Source organism: Bombina bombina, chromosome 4 (genome assembly GCF_027579735.1).
Source record: "Bombina bombina isolate aBomBom1 chromosome 4, aBomBom1.pri, whole genome shotgun sequence".
Taxonomy (NCBI): Eukaryota; Metazoa; Chordata; class Amphibia; order Anura; family Bombinatoridae; genus Bombina; species Bombina bombina.
Window position 1 is genome coordinate 1,154,430,783 of NC_069502.1, and position 21,738 is coordinate 1,154,452,520.

The 21,738-nt window shown below is 37.5% G+C and overlaps 1 protein-coding gene across 2 annotated transcripts in view; it reads right to left on the bottom strand.

The window, feature by feature from the left end:
- Nucleotides 1–21,738, bottom strand: part of NVL (nuclear VCP like) — a 340,971-nt gene that overhangs the window by 235,270 nt on the left and 83,963 nt on the right. For both annotated transcript variants that reach the window (XM_053712596.1, XM_053712597.1), the window contains 3 exons: nucleotides 11,169–11,245; nucleotides 8,609–8,743; nucleotides 6,374–6,475 (listed from right to left, as the gene is read on the bottom strand). In XM_053712596.1, the coding sequence (XP_053568571.1) occupies nucleotides 6,374–6,475; nucleotides 8,609–8,743; nucleotides 11,169–11,245 (314 nt within the window). The remainder of the gene's footprint in view (nucleotides 1–6,373; nucleotides 6,476–8,608; nucleotides 8,744–11,168; nucleotides 11,246–21,738) is intronic.

The window sequence follows — 21,738 nt, forward strand, 5'->3', positions numbered from 1 at the left end:
TGCCAAGAAAAATGATGAGAAAGACACCAAGAAATATAAGTCTTCCAGACTCTATAATATATCTCTCTGGATACAGATTTACGAGCCTGTAACATAGTATTAATCACAGAGTCAGAGAAACCTCTTTGACCAAGAATCAAGCGTTCAATCTCCATACCTTTAAATTTAAGGATTTCAGATCCTGATGGAAAAAAAGGACCTTGAGACAAAAGGTCTGGTCTTAACGGAAGAGTACACGGTTGGCAAGAGGCCATCCGGACAAGATCCTCATACCAAAACCTGTGAGGCCATGCCGGAGCTACCAGCAGAACAAACGAGCATTCCTTCAGAATCTTGGAGATTACTCTTGGAAGAAGAACTAGAGGCGGAAAGATATAGGCAGGATGATACTTCCAAGGAAGTGAAAATGCATCCACTGCCTCCGCCTGAGGATCCCGGGATCTGGACAGATACCTGGGAAGTTTCTTGTTTAGATGAGAAGCCATCAGATCTATTTCTGGAAGTTCCCACATTTGAACAATCTGAAGAAATACCTCTGGGTGAAGAGACCATTCGCCCGGATGCAACGTTTGGCGACTGAGATAATCCGCTTTCCAATTGTCCATACCTGGGATATAAACCGCAGAGATTAGACAGGAGCTGGATTCCGCCCAAACCAAAATTCGAGATACTTCTTTCATAGCCAGAGGACTGTGAGTCCCTCCTTGATGATTGATGTATGCCACAGATGTGACATTGTCTTATCTGAAAACAAATGAACAACTCTCTCTTCGGAAGAGGCCAAGACTGAAGAGCTCTGAAAATTGCACGGAGTTCCAAAATATTGATCGGAAATCTCACCTCCTGAGATTCCCAAACCCCTTGTGCCGTCAGATACCCCCATACAGCTCCCCAACCTGTAAAACTAGCATCTGTTGAGATTATAGTCCAGGTCGGAAGAACAAAGAAGCCCCCTGAACTAAACGATGGTGATCTGTCCACCATGTCAGAGAGTGTCATAAAATCGGTTTAAAGATATTAATTGAGATATCTTTGAGTAATCCCTGCACCATTGGTTCAGCATACAGAGCTGAAGAGGTCGCATGTAAAAACGAGCAAAGGAGATCGCATCTGATGCGGCAGTCCTAAGACCCAACATTTCCATGCATAAGGCTACCAAAGGGAATGATTGTGACTGAAGGTTTTGACAAGCTGATATCAATGTTAAACTTCTCTTGACTGACAAGGACAGAGTCATAGACACTGAATTTATCTAGAAACCTAAAAAGGTTACCCTTGTCTGAGGAATCAATGAACTGATTGGTAAATTGATCCTCCAACCATGAACTTGAAGAAACAACACAAGTCGATTCGTATGAGATTCTACGAAAATGAGAAGACTGAGCAAGTACCAAGATATCGTCCAAATAAGGAAATACCAAAACCCTATTCTCTGAATACAGAAAGAAGGGCACCGAGAACCTTTGAAAAAAATTCTTGGAACTGAGGCTAGGCCAAACGGTAGAGCCACAAAACTGGTAATGCTTGTCTAAAAAGAGAATCTCAGACACTAAAAGTAATCTGGATGAATCGGAATATGCAGATACACATCCTGTAAATCTATTGTAGACATATAATGCCCTTGCTAAACAAAAGGCAGGATAGTCCTACAGTAACCATCTTGAATGTTGGTATCCTAACATAACGATTCAATAATGATAGATCCAGAACTGGTCTGAAGGAATTGACCTTCTTTGGTACAATGAAGAGATAAAATAAAACCCCAGCCCCTGTTCCAGAACTGGAACTGGCATAAATACTCCAGCCAACTCTAGATCTGAAACACATTTCAGAAATGCTGAGCCTTGCTGTGTTAACTGGGACACGGGAAAGAAAAGAATCTCTTAGCAGGAGGCCTTAACTTGAAGCCAATTCTGTACCTTTCTGAAACAATGTTTCTGAAACCAGAGATTAAGAACGGAATTGATCCAAATTTCTTTGAAGAAAACGTAATCTGCCCCATACCAGCTGAGCTGGAATAAGGGCCGCACCTTCATAGGTACTTAGGAGCTGGCTATAGGTTTCTATAAAGCTCGGATATATTCCAAACTGGAAATAGTTTCCAAACTGATACCGCTCCTGAGGATGAAGGATCAGGCTTTTGTTCCTTGTTGTGAGGAAAGGAACGAAATGATTATTTACCCTGAAAGAAAGGGAAAGCAAAGTTGACTTAGAAGACATGTCAGTATTCCAAGTTTAATCCATAAAGCTTTTCTAGCTAAAATAGCTAGAGACATATACCTGACATCAACTCTAATGATATCAAAAGATGGTATCACCAATAAAATTATTAGCATGTTATAGAATAATAATAATGCTATAAAATTATGATCTGTTACTTGTTGCGCTAAAGCTTCTAACCAAAAAGTTGAAGCTGCAGCAACATCCGCTAAAAATATAGCAGGTCTAAGAAGATTACCTGAACATAAGTAAGCTTTTCTTAGAAAGGATTCAATTTTCCTATCTAAAGGATCCTTAAATGAAGTACTATCTGCCATAGGAATAGTAGTACATTAGCAGGAGTAGAGACAGCCCCATAACCTTAGGGATTTTTGTCCCAAAAAACTCTAATCTGTCAGATGGCACAGGATATAATTTGCTTAAACGTCTAGAAGGAGTAAATAAATTACCCAAATTATTCCATTCCCTGGAAATTACTTCAGAAATAGCATCAGGGAGATAAAACACCTCTGGAATAACTACCTTATTTAAACGTTTACATTTAGTATCAAGAGGACCAGAATCCTCTATTTCTAATGCAAATAACACTTCTTTAAGTAAAGAACGAATAAATTCCATCTTGGACAAATACAAAGATTTATCAGCATCAAAATGATGATGTTCATTTAAAAATTCATCTGAAAAAAAGAGAAGTTTTAAAAGACTTTTATGTATACTAGAAGGAGAAATAACAGACATAGCCTTCTTAATGGATTTAAAATAAATAAAATCTCTTATGTTATCAGGAACACTCTGAAAATTAGATGTTGACGGAACAGCAACAGGTAATGTAACCGTACTAAAGGAAATTTTATCTGCATTAATAAGTTTGACATGACATGCAATACAAATAACAGCTGGAGAAACAGATACCAAAAGTTTATAGCAGACTTAGCTTGGTAGCTCCAGCACTGTGCAGTGATTTTCCTGTAGTAACTTCTGACTCAGTTGCAACGTGGAACATCTTGCAATATGTAAAAGAAAAAAACAACATATAAAGCAAAATTGATCAAATTCCTTAAATGACAGTTTCAGGAATGGGAAAAAAATGCCAGTGAACAAGCTTCTAGCAACCAGAAGCAATAAATAATGAGACTTAAATAATGTGGAGACAAAAATGACGCCCAAATTTTTTAGCGCCAAAAAAGACGCCCACATTATCTGGCGCCTAAATGCTTTTGGCGCCAAAAATGACGCCACATCCGGAACGCCGACATTTTTGGCGCAAAATAACGTCAAAGAATGACGCAACTTCCGGCGACACGTATGACGCCGGAAACGGAAATAGAATTTTTGCGCCAAAAAAGTCCGCGCCAAAAATGACGCAATAAAATGAAGCATTTTCAGCCCCCGCGAGCCTAACAGCCCACAGGGAAAAAGTCAAATTTTAAGGTAAAATATGTTAAATTAAAATGCATTATCCCAAATATGAAACTGACTGTCTGAAAAATAAGGAAAGTTGAACATTCTGAGTCAAGGCAAATAAATGTTTGAATACATATATTTAGAACTTTATAAACAAAGTGCCCAACCATAGCTAGGAGTGTCACAGAAAATAAGACTTACTTACCCCAGGACACTCATCTACATATAGCAGATAGCCAAACCAGTACTGAAACGAGAATCAGCAGAGGTAATGGTATATATAAGAGTATATCGTCGATCTGAAAAGGGAGGTAAGAGATGAATCTCTACGACCGATAACAGAGAACCTATGAAATAGACCCCGTAGAAGGAGATCACTGCATTCAAATAGGCAATACTCTCCTCACATCCCTCTGACATTCACTGCACGCTGAGAGGAAAACCGGGCTCCAACTTGCTGCGGAGCGCATATCAACGTAGAATCTAGCACAAACTTACTTCACCACCTCCATCGGAGGCAAAGTTTGTAAAACTGAATTGTGGGTGTGGTGAGGGGTGTATTTATAGGCATTTTAAGGTTTGGGAAACTTTGCCCCTCCTGGTAGGAATGTATATCCCATACGTCACTAGCTCATGGACTCTTGCTAATTACATGAAAGAAAGCTTTACTGTCACTTTAAACCTTAAAAGGAAACTTTATTATATATTTGCTTTTGTTACATCCTAAACCACAGGGATGAAAACAAGCAAGTAAACAGCTGTCACTGTAATACTCTAATTTTAAATAACCCGGACTAAGTCTTTTTATTTTTTAAAACTGTCCTGTGCAATAGCACCCTAAAGAGAGAACCATTCTTCCGATATCAGGAAGATCAAAACACAGAGGCGCGCAACTAAAAAGGCGCTAAACCTAACTCCGCCCATCGTGGGTGTTATAAAAATCCTCTCCCGGTCGCCATTTACTTAACAAAAAGGCCTACTTGAACCGCCGGGAGATAAGAATGCAAGTACTATGTCCTGCTTCACCCTGAGCTTTAACTCTATAAGAGCTCTGTCAGTCGGCTATTGAACCGCCGGAAGATATAACCCCAATTGTATGCAGCACCTCATACTGAGCTTTGTCTTACTCTTAAATAGCTCTGTAGTGACGGCTTTGAGGTTCACACTGGGCTAGACGTTACTGTCACCTTTTCTATATGTGGCTCCATAGCTATGAAAAAAGAGCACATGTGCCCAACAGGACCGAAGCCTGCGTGTAACTGTCCCAAGTTATCCCCTGAAACACTGAGGGAATCTATCGATAGTGAGAAGGGGGTTAAATCTGATGAGGAATAAAACAAAGTGCCTAACTTTTTTCTGAGACCTTTTCATCCACCCCCAGAGTAAAGTTAGCACTTACCTCATCTCCTGCCGGACAGTAAGGCAGTCTCCAGGTGTGTGAGGTCCTCTCCCTCACATGGACCTGTAATGTAAAAGGAAAATCCTGAGTAAATATCCCTCAGGTTTTCTTGGTAAGGGCAGCAAACAATTACATGGGAGGCGCAGTGAGAATTATGTCCCACAAGTTCCCATTGCTCTAAAGCCACCAAATGCTTCTCTGTTTACTGAAGAGACTGATCTGTTCTAGGCTACACCATAGAACAAAGTAGCACTCACTGGCACTACTTTAAAAATAATAAACTCTTGATTGAAGAATCTATAACTAACACCTCACTTTGCCTCTTCCTATCACTAACACAGGCAAAGAGAATGACTGGGGTGGGAGGGAAGGGAGGAGCTATATATACAGCTCTGCTGTGGTGCTCTTTGCCTCCTCCTGTTGACAAGGAGGCGATATCCCACAAGTGGATAAAATCCGTGGACTCATCGTATCTTGTAAAAGAAAATGCACATGCCTCTTGCAAATGCTAACTAGTATGGATGTGCATTTGTGATATTTGGGCAAAAACAAAAAATGAAGATGTTGGCTACAAGACACATTTGTCAATTTTCAGAGCTGGATTTAGTTTTGTGAAAGTGCAACACGGTAAGATCTGGATTTGCACCTATCTTAGTATGTTGCACTTTCACAAGCAAAAATCTGGCTACGAAAATTGCAAGATGCTGTTCGCAGCTGCCATCTTCGGCATTCATTTTTGCCCAAATGTCACGAATGTACATACTAACTAGTAGTAGAAAGTACCTATGAGCCAATTACGCAGTTGTAGGAGGTGCCCAGCGGATACTGATATATTAGTTTCAATTTAAAGAGATTTGACCTCATATTTGTTACAGACAAAACAATGCCTACATATATAAATGCTGCTCTTTCAAATGAAGGACCTTTAAAAAACCATTGAATGTAGAAGAGTTATATAATCAAATAAATGCACAATAAAAAATAAGGTAGTACCATTTATTTTTGAATTTCAAATAGGCAATAGTTTTTCTGACAAATTCCAAAGTTTCCTTTAATTCCCCCATCCCCTGTATCACATGACTCTTGCAAGTTCTTAGCAGGAGCTGGTGCCTCAGAAATGCCCCCCCCCCCCCCCAAAAAAAAAAAAAAAATTAAAAAAAAATTGTGCACCATTTGATCATTGAAGTAAATTGACGAGTGGTTTAAAATTGGATGCGCTACCGGAAACAATAAAAGTTTAATTTTCCCTTTCATGTCTGTCAGTTATACAGTTCACTCAGCAGGTACTTATTACATATAACAGCTCATCAATATGTTGCTATCAGGGATAAAACAAAGCACACTTCTTACCACCGCTAGTTCAAAGAGCTCCCGAAGTTTCTGCTCAGACTCCCCTGAAACACCAGACACCATCTCTGTTGCTGCAACCTTCAGCATAGGCAGCTCAAGCTCCTAAAACAATATAGGTTTTCATTACTAATGCCAAGACCCTTGCTCTACATGCAGCACAGACACCTAGAAGTGACAAATTAATTTGCAAACAAAATGTCCACTTACAGACACTCAAACGTCTAATAAATGATTTATAAAAATGTGAGCTACGCGTGGTTACACTTTAATATGACAAAGTCAGAGTGTTATTATATAAAGGTGTTTATTGTGTGCAGAAGTCATAATAGCATATTTGTAAATGAGGAAATAAAATCCTGACAAAGACTCCTAATTAACAGCCAATACAAAAACAAACATTCAAGAAAGATCGACAGCTTTACGTATTGCACAAATTCACTGTAAAAACAAAACTCTTTTAGTGCTTTGCTTCTACAACACATTTTTGCAGACAATCAGTATATACAGTATCTCACAAAAGTTAGTACACCCCTCACACTTTTGTAACTATGTTATTACATCATTTCATGTGACAACAATGAAGAAATTACACTTTTCTACAATGTAAGGTAGTGAGTGTACAGCCTGTATAACAGTGTAAATTTGCTGTCCCCTCAAAATAACTCAACACAGCCATTAATGTCTAAACCGTTGGCAACAAAAGTGAGTACACCCCCAAGTGGAAATGTCCAAATTGGACCCAAAGTGTCACTATTTTGTGTGGCCACCATTATTTTCCAGCACTGCCTTGACCCTCTTGGGCATGGAGTTCACCAGAGCTTCACAGGTTGCCACTGGAGTCCTCTTCCACTCCTCCATGATGACATCACAGAGCTGGTGGATGTATTAGACCTTGCGCTCCCCCACCTTCCGTTTGAGGATGCCCTACAGATGCTCAATAGGTTTTAGGTCTGGAGACATGCTTGGTCAGTCCATCACTTTTACCCTCAGCTTCTTTAGCAAGGCAGTGGTCGTCTTGGAGGTGTATTTGGGGTAGTTATGTTGGAATACTGCCCTGCAGCCTAGTCTCCGAAGGGAGGGGGATCATGCTCTGCTTCAGTATGTCACAGTACATGTTGGAATTCATTGTTCCCTCAATGAACTGTAGCTCCCCAGTGCCGGCAGCATCGTGCAGGCCCAGACCATGACACTTCCACCACCATGCTTGGCTGTAGGCAAGACACACTTGTCTTTGTACTCCTCACATGTTTGCCACCACACTCGCTTGACAACATCTGAACCAAATAAGTTTATATTGGTCTCATCGGACCACAGGACATGGTTCCAGTAATCCATGTCCTTAGTCTGCTTGTCTTCAGCAAACTGTTTGCGGGCTTTCTTGTGCATCATCTTTAGAAAAGGGTCCATTGGACAGCCATGCAGATCAATTTGATGCAGTGTGCGGCGTATGGTCTGAGCACTGACAGACTGACCCCCCACCCCTTCAACCTCTGCAGCAATGCTGGCAGCACTCATAAGTCTATTTCCCAAAGACAACCTCTGGATATGACACTAAGCATGTGCACTCAACTTCTTTGATCGACCATGGCGAGGCCTGCTCTGAGTGGAACCTGTCCTGTGAAACCGCTGTATGGTCTTGCCCACCGTGCTGCAGCTCTGTTTCAGGATCTTGGCAATCTTATTATAGCCTAGGCCATCTTTATGTAGAGCAACAATTATTTTTTCAGCTCCTCAGAGAGTTCTTTGTCATGAGGTGCCATGTTGAACTTCCAGTGATCAGAATGAGAGAGAGAGAGCGATAACACCAAATTTAACACACCTGCTCCCCATTCATACCTGAGACCATGTAACACTATTGAGTCACATGATACCGGGGAGGGAAAATGGCTAATTGGGCCCAATTTGGACATTTCCACTTAGGGGTGTACTCACTGTTGTTGCCAACGGTTTAGACATTAATGGCTGTGTGTTGAGTTATTTTGAGGGGACAGCAAATGTACACTGTTATACAGGCTGCACACTCACTACTTTAGATTGTAGCAAAGTGTCATTTCTTCAGTGTTGTCACATGAAAAGATACAATAAAATATTTACAAAAATGTGAGGGGTGTACTCACTTTTGTGAGATACTGTATTAATGGATTATTACTTTTATTCTTTAACACTCACAAACTAATGTAAGTAAAGTGAAACAGTTTAGCATCAAATAATGTTCATAATAAGTAGAAACCTTACCCCAGCGATTGCTTGCGCCAGTAGCGTTTTCCCACATCCTGGGGGACCATGCAGTAGAAAGCCACGAGGAGGAACCACACCAAGGTGCTGGTAAATCTCAGGGTGACGCATGTGAATCAGCATCTTGCAGACCTCCTGTGTAAACAAAAACAGCAGGTTTATGAGTCAACTGTAAACTCATCCCAGTGTTCTCCCCAGGACCTAATTAATGGGCACACCACCTGATTTTACTGACTACCCGGCTAAAATTTAAGTCAATATTAAGCTAAAATTTGCAAATATATATATATTTTTTTATTTTTTTTTCAATGTTTGCTGCACAAATCATCATTAAATCATTTCATGTTAACCCCTTAAGGACACAGCTTCAGTTTACTCAAATGTTCCAAGACGGAATAATTCTGTCATGTGAACAGAAAGGGGCCAATGGCACCACCCAGTGGAATAATTCTGAGCTTATTTATATAGGTTAATATTACTTTATAGCTCTGAGGTGCTGTGTATTGTTAATAGAATTTTTGCATAAACAATCAGTGGACAGAGAAATCCACTGATTGCAAAAGAATACTATTCAAATACTATTCAAAAATAGTATGCTGTGTATATTGTGTTTGATGTGACTGTAGTTCAAACATAAATTAAAACATCAAATCTTTATTAGTCTTGTTAAAACCAGGATAAAATGTAAAAACAGCAGTCTGTGACCATTGGACCTGTGATAACAAAAAATGAACCCGCAAACCTTGCCTTAATTATGTGCTAGGTCAGTAGTGTATATAAATGCTTGCTACTGTGCATACCATATATCTGTATAGGGTTGGTGTATTAGTTACCAATAATAAGTACCAATAATCTCCCTAGCCGATTTAGAGCCTAGGTGATGGTAGACAAAAATAGTTTTTACATTTTCCCCTGGTTTTAAGACCAATAAAGTTTTGATGTTTTAATTTATGTTTGTGAAATATAGTCACACCAAACACAATATACACAGCATACTATTTTTGGGAGAGAAAAAATGGAATAGAGAGAGTGCTATAGGGGGTGGGTTTCTCTTTCCACTGATTGTGTGTGCAGGAATAATTATGTCATTGGTCATTAAGGGGTTAAATTGTGCAATTAATGTGTGCTTTAGATAGCTTAAAGGAACATGAAACCCCTATTTGTTCTTTCATGATTCAAATTGGACATAAAATTTCCAATTTACTTATATTATCAAAATTTGCTTCATTCACTTGTCATCCTTTGCTGAAGGAGCAGCAATTCACTACTGGGAGTTACCTAAACATATTTAGTCAGCTAATCACCAGAGATAAATGTGTGCAGCCACCAATCTCCTGACAGCTCCCAGTAGTGTAGGATATGTACATGTTATTTTAACAATGAATACCAAGAGAACAAGGTAAATTGGAAAAAAAGATGTGCAATTTAAAATAGACTTACAATTGCATACTCTATCTGAATCATGCAAGTTATTTTTGACTTTCCTATCCCTTTAAGTACCATTTATAAATAACACACGTATAATATTACACTGCCCCTATCCGACTACTTCAGAAATGTCACCTAGCTGGCAACATTTTCTGTGGAGAACATCGCATCCATTTGATGATTAAATTATCACAAATAAAGGAGAATTTTCAAAATGACATCAAGAACTCCAATTATTATCTATGCACCTAATTTGTTTTATGATTTAACAGCAAACACCTTCAGTTCCAAGGGATTTTTATTTTGGACTTGATGATCAGCTCAGTTCTGTGTAAATTTACTAAACATGGAACTCATGGAAATAAAAATACTACAACTACAGTTATAAATCAGGTCTGCAAGAACATAAGACAGGTTGTTCTAGAGGGGTCAGGTTCCAGGTAGGTATGTTTAAAGGGACATGAAGGACAAATTCAATTTCATGATATAAATAGAGGTATCCACTGTTGAAGAGTATACCTAGGTAGCTTGCATGTCTTATACTGTGTTGCAAACACTGCTACTTTGAAAACTGCAAATGGTGCTGCCATTTAATGCTGAGACTATCTAGATATCCTCTTCAACAAAGGATACCAAAAGAAAAAAGTCAATTTGATAACAGAAGTAAATTGGAAAGATTTTTTTTTTTTTTAAATAAAGAAAAGTATGCTCTACCATTATAATTAAAGTTTAGTTTTGAGTCTCAAGTACACTTACATAATATACACATTTTCTTAGTAAACAAATGTTTTAGTCATCAATAATAACAACATGCGGCTGTTAGGTGTTTTAGTAAAGATTGTAACTATGACTAACTATGACTAAATATGGCAGCTTGCTACTGCTAACATTCATTAATCCGTTTTCATGAGGACGTAATCCACTTTAAAAGCTTTCTTTCTAACAGCCAGATTAATCATTTCAATAACGGAAGTGTTACTTACACAGATGTATTTCCAGAACTCTCAAAACATGAAATGATTTTGCATTAAATGATCACATTAAGAGCAATAGACATAGATTAATGAATTAAAAAAATAAATGTTTGTGTTTTTTGTTATGTTTGGCCTTTCACAAAATAAGTAAAACAAACCGTCAGAGTAGCATCATTTCCTCCAATATCCTCAAAGCACACGGAAGATCGCTGCAGCTCAGGAAGTTTCCCTTTACCTAGAAATACAAATAATAAATTAATGTGGGCTGTCAATATAGGCTGTAATCAGCTGTCATCGCCAGTGTTAAAGGTAAATTACAGCACAAAAATGACGTTTAATTTTAGCTGGTGACTCTGAAGTGCTATAGGCTCTATTTGTCAACCTGCTATAGCAGTTTCAGAGCGACAGTGTTTCCGCCTAAAGTGTGGCAGATTTGAATCATCCCGATCAGGGTGATTGACATCTTCCTCTTGCGTGTGATTGGCCGTGCATGATCAAGGAGTGACATTGCACAAGCAACAGCTTGTGCAATGTTAAATGCGGGAAGCATATTGCTTCCCTCTCGCCGCAAAGCTGGGCAGATGAGTTTACAATAGCAAACCTCATCCGCCTGCCTGATGATAAATGAGCAGATACAGCCAGAACCTTTGATTAAACACACAGCATTTCAGGGTCGCTAGTGCTAGAATGACATGCCCTAAAAAAAAAAATCCACATAGCAGCCAAGTGTAAACATTTTAAAAACAAATTGACGTCTTGTTTTTCAATAGACAAACCCCACCCACCATTTGCCTCATTTGCAGGAGCCAATCTGGGTTGGAATCGGCAGTTGACAAGGCTAGAACTGGTCATAATGTTAGTATAAAGTGCATTGTTTTGCAGTTTTTATCTTTTAAAGCCAATTAGGGAAATATATGTAGCAGGATTAGCCTTAATAAGCCTGCAGTGTGATTTTCATTTTTGAGAATTAGAAAAGCCCCAATTTTCAGAGCTAAATGACATAAGTTAAAATTAAATAATAAAAGTATAATGCAAAGGTTTTTGTTTTTTTTACTATGCATAACTAAACATTTTAGTTTAAAATCTCAATGCGTGGTGGTCAGAGTTATGTCATTTATGCCCTCAAGTGGAGTTTTTATCTCATTAAAGTGAAGGTAAACTTTGATGAATGAAAGCCCATTTTTTTAAAATACTATTAAAAACAGGGGCACTTTCATTCATCAAAGTTTAGAAAGCAGCCATTTTGATTAAAAACGTACCTTTGTTTTTTTCACAGCTAGAGCAGATTTCCCCCCCCCCCAGAGATCCTCTCTTCACACGTCATCAATGACTAATCTAGCTTCCTCCAATCACGGCATGGCCTCAGGCAATGACTACCCTGGGGGGAAAGCCGTGATTGGAAGAAGCTGGATTAGTCATTGATGACGTGTGAAGAGAGGATCTCCGGGTGGGGGAAGCTGCTCTGGCTGTGCAAAGAAGAGAGGTAAGTTTTTAATCAAAACGGCTGCTTTGTAAACTTTGATAAATGAAAGTGCCCCTGTTTTTAATAGTATTTTAAAAAAAACGGGCTTTCATTCATCAAAGTTTACCTTCACTTTAAATGCTCAGCAATATGTTGGTACCAGAGACAAGAAGCAGAGAACACAATATATTTTGCCGATGTCACTTTGGCGGGAAATAAACCTTGAGAAATAAAAGCAGTTTCATTGTCCTCTATTGCTTTATAATCATGGGAAATATGCAAATTCACACAACTTCCATACAACATAATCTCTCCCCTTTTCATAAGGTCAAAGTTATAGAAGGGAAATGTACAGCTCAACGTGAAATCTGTTAGATGCTTTAGGTAGGAATTCAGGAACACAACACAATACTGCTTAGTTAAAGGGATACGAAACCCAAAATAATTATTTTGCTATTCATACAGAGAAAACTATTTTTTAAAAAAATTGCAATTTACTTCTATTATCAAATTTGCTTCATTCCCATGATATTCTGTGTTGAGGAGATACCTAGGTAGCCATCTGGAGCACTACATGGCAGGAAATAGTGCTGCCCTCTAGTGATCTTGCAAATGTATAATATTCTTGCAAAAGTGCAGCCATACAGTGCTCCTAAGCTTATGTCCCTGCTTTTCAACAAAAGATACCAAAAGAACAAAGAAAATTTGATAATAGAAGTAAATTAGAAAGTGGTTTAAAATTGTATGCGCTATCTGAATCATAAAAGAACATTTTTGGGTTTCATATCCCTTAAACTTTCATGGTTTGGATAGAGCATACAATTAAAATAAATAAATACAAAAAAAAAATCATTTTAGTCATATTATCAAATCTACCTCCTCGTTGTTTAAACATATTTCAGTGAGAGTAAACTTAAGTAAGCTCAGGGGCGTGCATGTATCTTGCTCACTATTTGTCAGCAATGGTTTCAACGATGTATGTGACATTGTTATATATAGAGCACTCAGAACAACTGCACGTTCCTGAACATTTTCTCATGGAAAGGAGCTAGGTTTCACCAAAGAATTTGTAGAGAAATTTGATAATAAAAATGGGAAAGTTTTTTTTTTCTGTAAGAGATATCTAAATAAATAAAAAAAAACACTTAAGTCCTACACGTGCAGCTCTTACTGTATCCTTTTTGGTTTGGGAACAAGGCTGGATATTTGTTACCCCCCTTTCTGAAGGGACTGCAAGAACGGTTGTCTACAACGTCAAGATCCAGATAGAAACTTATTTTAGTTGCTAAAAAAAAAAGCTAATATCAATGAATACAGAGATAGCACAGAAATAATCCCAGCAAGGCAATAACAGCTGCGTAGCAACGGGAGGGCAACGAGGGGCTGTTGTCCTCTGTGCCAGTTTAAATGTGGGTGCTGCCACAGCTAAGAATGACAAATATCTAGGATATTTCATATTTAAATCATTTAAAAGGGACACTAAACCCAACAATTTTCTTTCAGGATTCAAGTAGAGAATACAATTTAAACAACATTCCAATTTACTTCTATTTGATAATTTGCTTCATTCTTTAGATATCCCTTGTTGAAGAAATAGCAATGCGCATGGGTGAGCCAATCACAGGAGGCATCTATGTGCAGCAACCAATCAGCAGCTACTGAGCCTATCTAGATATGCTTTTCAGTAAACTATATCAAGAAAATGAAGCAAATTAGATAATAGAAGTAAATTAGAAAGTTGCTTAAAATTGCACGCACTTTCTAAATCATGAAAGAAAAAAAATTGTGTTTCATGTTCCTTTAATATTACACGAGGCAGCCGACACATTTTTAAGTATCAGTGTAACCCTGCCTGGCCTCATTATGTGCAATCTAGCGCTTCTGGCTACTGTTGCTCTGATTGGTTAGGAGCTGCCTGTCTCAGCTAGCGGGTATTTTTCCCACTGCTTGGCTGGCAAACATAGTTGTAAAGTAGAACGCTGAGACAGGGGAAGTGAGTTTGTGTCATTATGTAACTATTCAGTAGCTAAAAAGGGTAAAAAGCTTAAAAGGGACATTTACAATAGATTTTTCTTTGCTTAAATGTTTTGTAGATGATCCATTTATATAGCCCATCTCGGAGTGTTTTTGTAACAATGAATAGTTTTGCTTTTTTTTTTATTTATTTTTTAATAACATTGTGCTGATTTTCAGACTCCTAACCAAGCCCCACAGTGCTAGATGTATACTGATGTCTACAGATTCCGCCTTGCTCTTGTTTGTGTTATCTGTCTTTTTATATGCAGGGAAGGGGGGGGTCTGCTCTTCTTGTTTTCCCAGCCCCTTTCACTGGGTGTCCCAGCCTAACCTCATCAACAGTGCTAAACTGGGAAGTTCTAAGTAAGTTTTTAAAAGGTTTTATACTGGATTTTTAGATTAGTATCTGTGCATATTCTTCTTTATAGTAGTGTCTAATCCATGCAGTTATATGAAAATTGTTTTACACTGTTCCTTTAATCAAGGAACAAAGAAGAAAAAGTGCTACTATTACTATGAATGGGAGGACACAGAGGAACATATGCAAACTATGGTGAGGGCCAGTGAGAGAGACAGAAGCATAGAGAGAACGGTTTAAGGAGTTGTACGACTGGAGACTGTATCTATGGCTGGGGGGGGGGGGAGCAGATAACGGTCTTGCCCCCAGGCATCTCATGCATTCGCTATGCCACCGCAATAAATCAGACAGTGATCTTCTCACCACAACTTTGAAGAGATGGATATTCAAAATTTATTTTTCAAAAATGAACCTGGATATTGGTGACAGAAATGGTTACAAATCTTCAAAAGTACGGCCAAGAAATAGTTTACAAATTGTTACAACTATTCCAGAACTGTACTTAAATATGTTCTTCCCTTCTCGTGTCTAAAAGGAGACACCACCTTATATCTGCCAATGTTCTTTATACCGTATGGCAGAGCGCACAGCAACCAGCAAAGCTACGTTCCTTAGTCCACTCTGATCTGTCTGCAAACATCCAGTGGCAATGTTTTCTCTTTATAGGGTAAATAATCAAATAATAAACCCAGTTCCTTTCAACAATTTGACCCAGGGTCATGTTTTCAGAAGTATAACATATGCTCTATGACTTAGACTTGATACCTTGTTTAATACATTGAGGAGGAGAGGAAGTTCTTGAAAATGCAGTGCTCAACACCACCTTATACCAGGGGTCAGCAACCTTGTCACCCCAGATGTTTTAGAACTACATTTCCCATGATGCTCAGGCAGCCTAAAGAGTGTCTCAGCATCATGGGAAATGTAGTTTCAAAACATCTGGGGTGCCAAGGTCGCTGACCCCTGCCTTATAAAGTTCTGGCAACAAAACTTAAAATAAATTAATGAGGTGATTGAAGTATTCAAGCTCTGACAAAGTAAGAAAAAAACGGTAAGTTTACTATAGAAAATAGGTGTACGAGAGGTGATATTTTATATAAATATATACTTTAATTAATGCAGAAAGTTTTTTGCTATAAAGAGCAATTAGACTACAGAACTCTCTGGCTAAGGAGGTAGTGCCTGTCTAACCTAAAAATGGCCTAGATATCTTTTTGGCTAAAACAGAATACAAGGTTATGATTGCTCGTGTTAAATGTGTCGGCTTTTACATGTCAAAAGAGGATCTGTAGAAACTAAACTCAATGGGCTTTTTGTCTTCTTTTAACCTCATCTACTATGTTACTGTCAGAATTTGTCACCATTGTCACTGGTCTGCCAGATAGATACTATGGTTGTAAATTCACTACTGTAAAATTCTCCAGTTTAGAATACTGTTTAGAACTGACTGTGTGCCTGATGGATTTGTGTTTTTTTTCTGGGAGATATTCTGCTCTCAATTATTGCAGATCAATCTCTGCTCAGGTAGATATTTTGTTACTCCACAAGTGGCTGCCAGTGTCCTTTTCATACAGACTACAACGTTTCATTTTTTCTACTGCAATTACTTGATCATGAAGTTAAAGGGATACTAACCCCAATTTGTTTTTCTCTCATGATTCACATAGAACCTGCAATTTTAAGCAACTTTCTAATTTACTACTATTATCAATTTCTCTTGGTATCTTAATTTGAAAAAGCAGGAATTTAAAGCTTTGGAGGCAGCCCATTTTATTCCAGCTTTTTCAAATAAAGCTACCAAGAGAATGAAATTATAATTGGAGTAAATTAGAAAGTCGCTTAAAATTGCCTGCTCTATCTGAATCACGAAAGAAAATTTTGGGGTTTCATGTCCCTTTAATTTTACATTACTACAAACATTGATTTTTGAAATATATAAGGATGATGTATGTTCTGAAATAACTGACAGCATTCCTAACAAGAAAAGGTTTATCTTATAAGGAAATGAAAAACAATGAATCATTCGCTAACATAATAACCCTTGTCTACTCCAGGTCCATCTGGCTGCTGATGAAACAGCCACACTGAGTTCAGAAACATGTTGCAGAAATGTGATTGATGATTTCATAAACTACATAACCATTATCAAGCTGTTTGTGTACTCCTGGTGTGCGCTCGCCAACCTGAGGGGGACGACGACAAGATGCTGGTGCCCAGTTAGCTGGTAACTGTTAAACACCAGCCTGCACAATCTGTACTTATTAGCAGTGCCTACACAATTGTGAGTAACTTTTTGGATCTCTTAATATAATTCCCATTTGGAGTTTTGCTGTGGCTCAACGTTTTTATGTTCTTTTCAGACTTTTAACTGTTGTATGCCAGATATTGGGATAGATTAAGAGTGTCGCGCTAACTGTTGTGCAAAAGCGATAAGGGGTTTATTGCGGCTGTTTGCGTGCGCTGTAATTAGCTTGTGTATTAAGAGTTTAAAGTAAACGCGATCGCTTGAGCGCAATTGCATTTAACGCGCATCAGGTTAGCGCAACTTAATACACTCATAATAACACTGTCTGATAAAAAATATTTAAAAAACAATTCCATTAAAAAGTTATAAGGGCTCAAATATATAAGATCTCAGGAAAAAGAAAGGGGCTTTAACATAGAGATACATATATATATATATATATATATATATATATATATATATATATATATATATAAGATACAAGTAATGAAGTAGCACTCTGGTAGATAGGATGGTTGCTCTGAAAATGCTGTTAGCAACAAAGTAAAGCAAATATAGAGTTCCAGGCAGCAAAATATATAAAAACGAACTTTTATTCCACAAGTTTAAAAAGGACAAAACCAGGATGTCCTGTAAAGAATGAACCTAATATCAACATGGAAAGGGCAGCAACAACTTATGATATAGCATCTACATCTGATCTTAATTTTTCTGAACTAAATACCTTGAGGGATTTAGATCAATTATTAAAAGAAGGAGAGGAAACTAAAAGTGAATGCCTTCAGGAAAGCAATGTTTCTTTAAAACACATTAAAAATAAAAGTACCTTTAATCCACTAAAAACACGATCAAAAGTAATTGACATCTTTCAAAAAACAGTGGAATTTAAATTACGTGACCTAGAGAAGTCAGTGACAGAAACAACTAATAAAAAGCACACTAATTTGACACATAAAGAGAAAATAGCCCTAAAGGAATTGTCTCAGAATGAAAACATCATAATTAGACAATCTGACAAGGGCGGCAATGTAGTCGTTCTTAATAGAACTGACTACATTGCAGAGGCAAGAAGACAGTTGGGCCAAAATGATGTATATATTAAACTACAAGAAGATCCAACCAACAAATTTCAAAAAGAAATTGTGGACATTGTCAGATATGCCCGCAATAACAATATCATTACACAATCTGTTGAAGAAAAATTGATAGTGTTACATCCGGTAACACCGATTTTTCATCACTTTCCTAAGCTTCATAAGGATTCCCTATCCCCGCCTGGAAGACCTATTATTGCGGGTATAGGGTCTCTTAATGAAGCTCTTTCTGAACTCGTTGACACCTTCTTGCAGCCTCTGGTATGTCAATTGCCTAGCTATATACAAGACACCACATCTTTTATAAACAAAATTGCCAAAATCAGATGGAAATCTAATTATAGATTGATGGTCGTGGATGTTACTTCACTGTATACATCAATAGAACATTCTAAAGGCCTTAATGCTATAGAATTTTTTATCAACTCTACGTGTGACTTTGAAGAAGCCACTAAGACATTTTTGATGAGAGCAATCGAATATCTTTTAACACACAATTTCTTCAGAGACGTGGGACAGCTATGGGGTCAAAGTTTGCTCCATCCTATGCCAACCTATTTATGGGTTGGTGGGAGCTGTCCCACGTCTTTGGAGATAGTAACCCATTTAAAGAAGAGATAATTCAATATCATCGCTATATTGAGGACTTGTTTTTCATCCTGGATTGTGATGCTACCAAGGCAGATCTTTTCCGTCAATATCTTAACTGTAACCAGCAAGGCATTGAATTTACTGGTACACACAGTCAAAGTAGTGTGGATTTTTTGGACCTCACTGTCCAGGGTGGAGAAGTTGGGTCTCTTATCCAAACCAAAATGTACAGAAAAGAAACTGCAGGTAATACTGTACCCTGTTAAAATTTGAATCTTGTCATCCCCGTCATGTATTGAGGGGCATACCAAAAGGAAAATACATCCGCATTAAGAGAAATTGTACCAAAGAAGAAGAATATCAGCGCCAGGCTAGTGAGGCCACATACAGATTCAAACAGCGAGGCTACCGAGAAGGTATTCTCTTAACAGCGAAATAAAATGTAGATCAGATTCCCAGAGAACAGTTACTTCAATATAAATCTAAAAAACCTAAAGTTGACAAAGATGATATGAGTAAGATCAAATTCATCACTACATATAGTGCAGAATACACTAAAATATGTACTATAATCAAAGAATCTCTTCCTATTCTGTATTCTGATCCAATCATTAAAGAAATTCTAGATTCAGGATGTGAGTTTATTCCAAAGAGAGCTAAAACTTTAGCCAATTACTTGTCCCCTTCAGATATAAAACCTACAAAAAATAAATGTTGGCTTAAACAGAAGAAGGGATGCTTTAAATGTCGTCGTCCCATATGTAAAACATGTAGTTTTGTACATGAAGGTGATAAGTTTGTCCCTAGTACAACCAATTTGGAATATGACATCAGATTTTTCATTAACTGCGCCACAACACATGTTGTCTATCCTGTGATCTTTGTAAAGTTCAATACACAGGGAAAACTAAAAGGTCCTTAAAAGATAGGTTTTTGCAACACCTTAGATCTATCGAAGATGAGGACAGTGATACACCTGTATCAAGACATTTTAAAACAAAACATAACTCAGATGTTTCTTCTCTTAAAATACAGGCAATTGACCATATCACTAGATGGAAAAGAGGAGGTAACAGGGAAACTTTGCTGAATAAAAAGGAAATTTTTGGGATGTTTAGGTTACAAACTAGCGAACCCGAGGGGCTAAACATCAGACGTGATCTAGATGTGTTCACCTAAGTCTATAACATAACTATAGTCTATTGAGAGTAGTGTCATTTAAATTAAAATTCAAAAATTATAAATTAAATTGATATTAAGATGCAGCATTTATTTCTTGTACTTCAATCTATTTTGTCTCCCCCCTTTTTTTTATAAGCTACTATCTCTGTTTCTATAGTGACTGTATTATAAGTTGCGCTCTTTATATCTACAATCTATAGGTGATTTACACTACGTTGGAATATTATGTTATTTGTAACTTATAAATGTTCCCCTTAGGAAACATGTAGAGGACAATTATATATATGACTATAGTATATATCTTTTGCTGCTAATTTCTATTATCTGAACTGTTGCAAAATAGGTTTGTTTGTCCTGTGGATGTAGATATCCAATCAGGTATCTAACTAATGTGATGTCATGATCTAGTTCAGCCTTAAATAGGCAGATGGGCTGATCCCCAGGTAAGCAGTGAAAAAGTGCACGAAACATGTCTGCATGGGGATCAGCTCACTTGCTTGATTGTTAGAGTCACTGCTGGCTCTTTACAGGACATCCTGGTTTTGTCCTTTTTAAACTTGTGGAATAAAAGTTCGTTTTTATATATTTTGCTGCCTGGAACTCTATTTTTGCTTTACTTCGTTGCTAACAGCATTTTCAGAGCAACCATCCTATCTACCAGAGCGCTACTTCATTACTTGTAATCTGTTTCTGTTTGGGGCGTGTGTGGCAGACACGCCTGAAGTTGCAGCCTATTGATTGGATATCTACAGGGGGCGTGCCCCCCGCCCACTCTCCATTGTGCCGGGCTTCTGTTACTATACTGGATTACGGGAGGAGCGCAGAAAATACAGTGAACTGTTTTAACATATTATATATATATATATATATGTCTAAATATGAATGTATGTATGTATGTATGTATGTATGTATGTATGTATGTATGTATGTATGTATGTATATATATATATATATATATATATATATATATATATATATATATATATATATATATATATATATGTGTGTGTGTGTGTGTGCAGACATAACCACATAGATACATTTGTACACATAAAGACATTTATAAAAGTGCATTAGAGCTCTTTGCAGTCAAGTAGCTGAAAATATCAAAAAGCATATTTATGCAATATTCATATTTAATAGTGTTTAACTGTGTATTTACAGTAAATATTTCACATTCCAATGTTCTTCACATAGGGGAATATGTTCTAAGTATTTTTAAATAGATTTTCCTATACATATAGCTGTATATATCTATACCTATACATACACACACACATATACACACATTGGAATGTGAAATATCCATATTTCATGTCAGGTTAGGACACTTTGGTTACACCCGTTCATTTTAAGGGACGTCTATGGGAAAATACTTTACTATATTTGAAGTTCTGCTTTTTGCATGTTCATGCGAAAACGTTTTACTTTCAACTTGTAATACGTCTGCAATATGCTTACTTCTAGCTAAGTTAACGCGCAAGCATGAGCGATAATTTGTACTCCACTCATAATCTAGCCTATTGTCTGGTGTAATTTGTCTATAGCACTGAAAGGGACCTTCATTTTTTATTGCTCCCTTTCACAATGGAATTGACTTTTAGATGAACTGGCTCTATATTACCTTTGACAATTGCTTTTTTGTAATAGTTCACATAGATATTCTTCCATTGCTATTTATTTTATATTAGGTATTGGTCAGTAGAGTGGCCAATTATGGCATCTACCAAGTAGAACCTCTACATATGTCTGTTTGGTAACTGACCACCTCAGTTAAAAG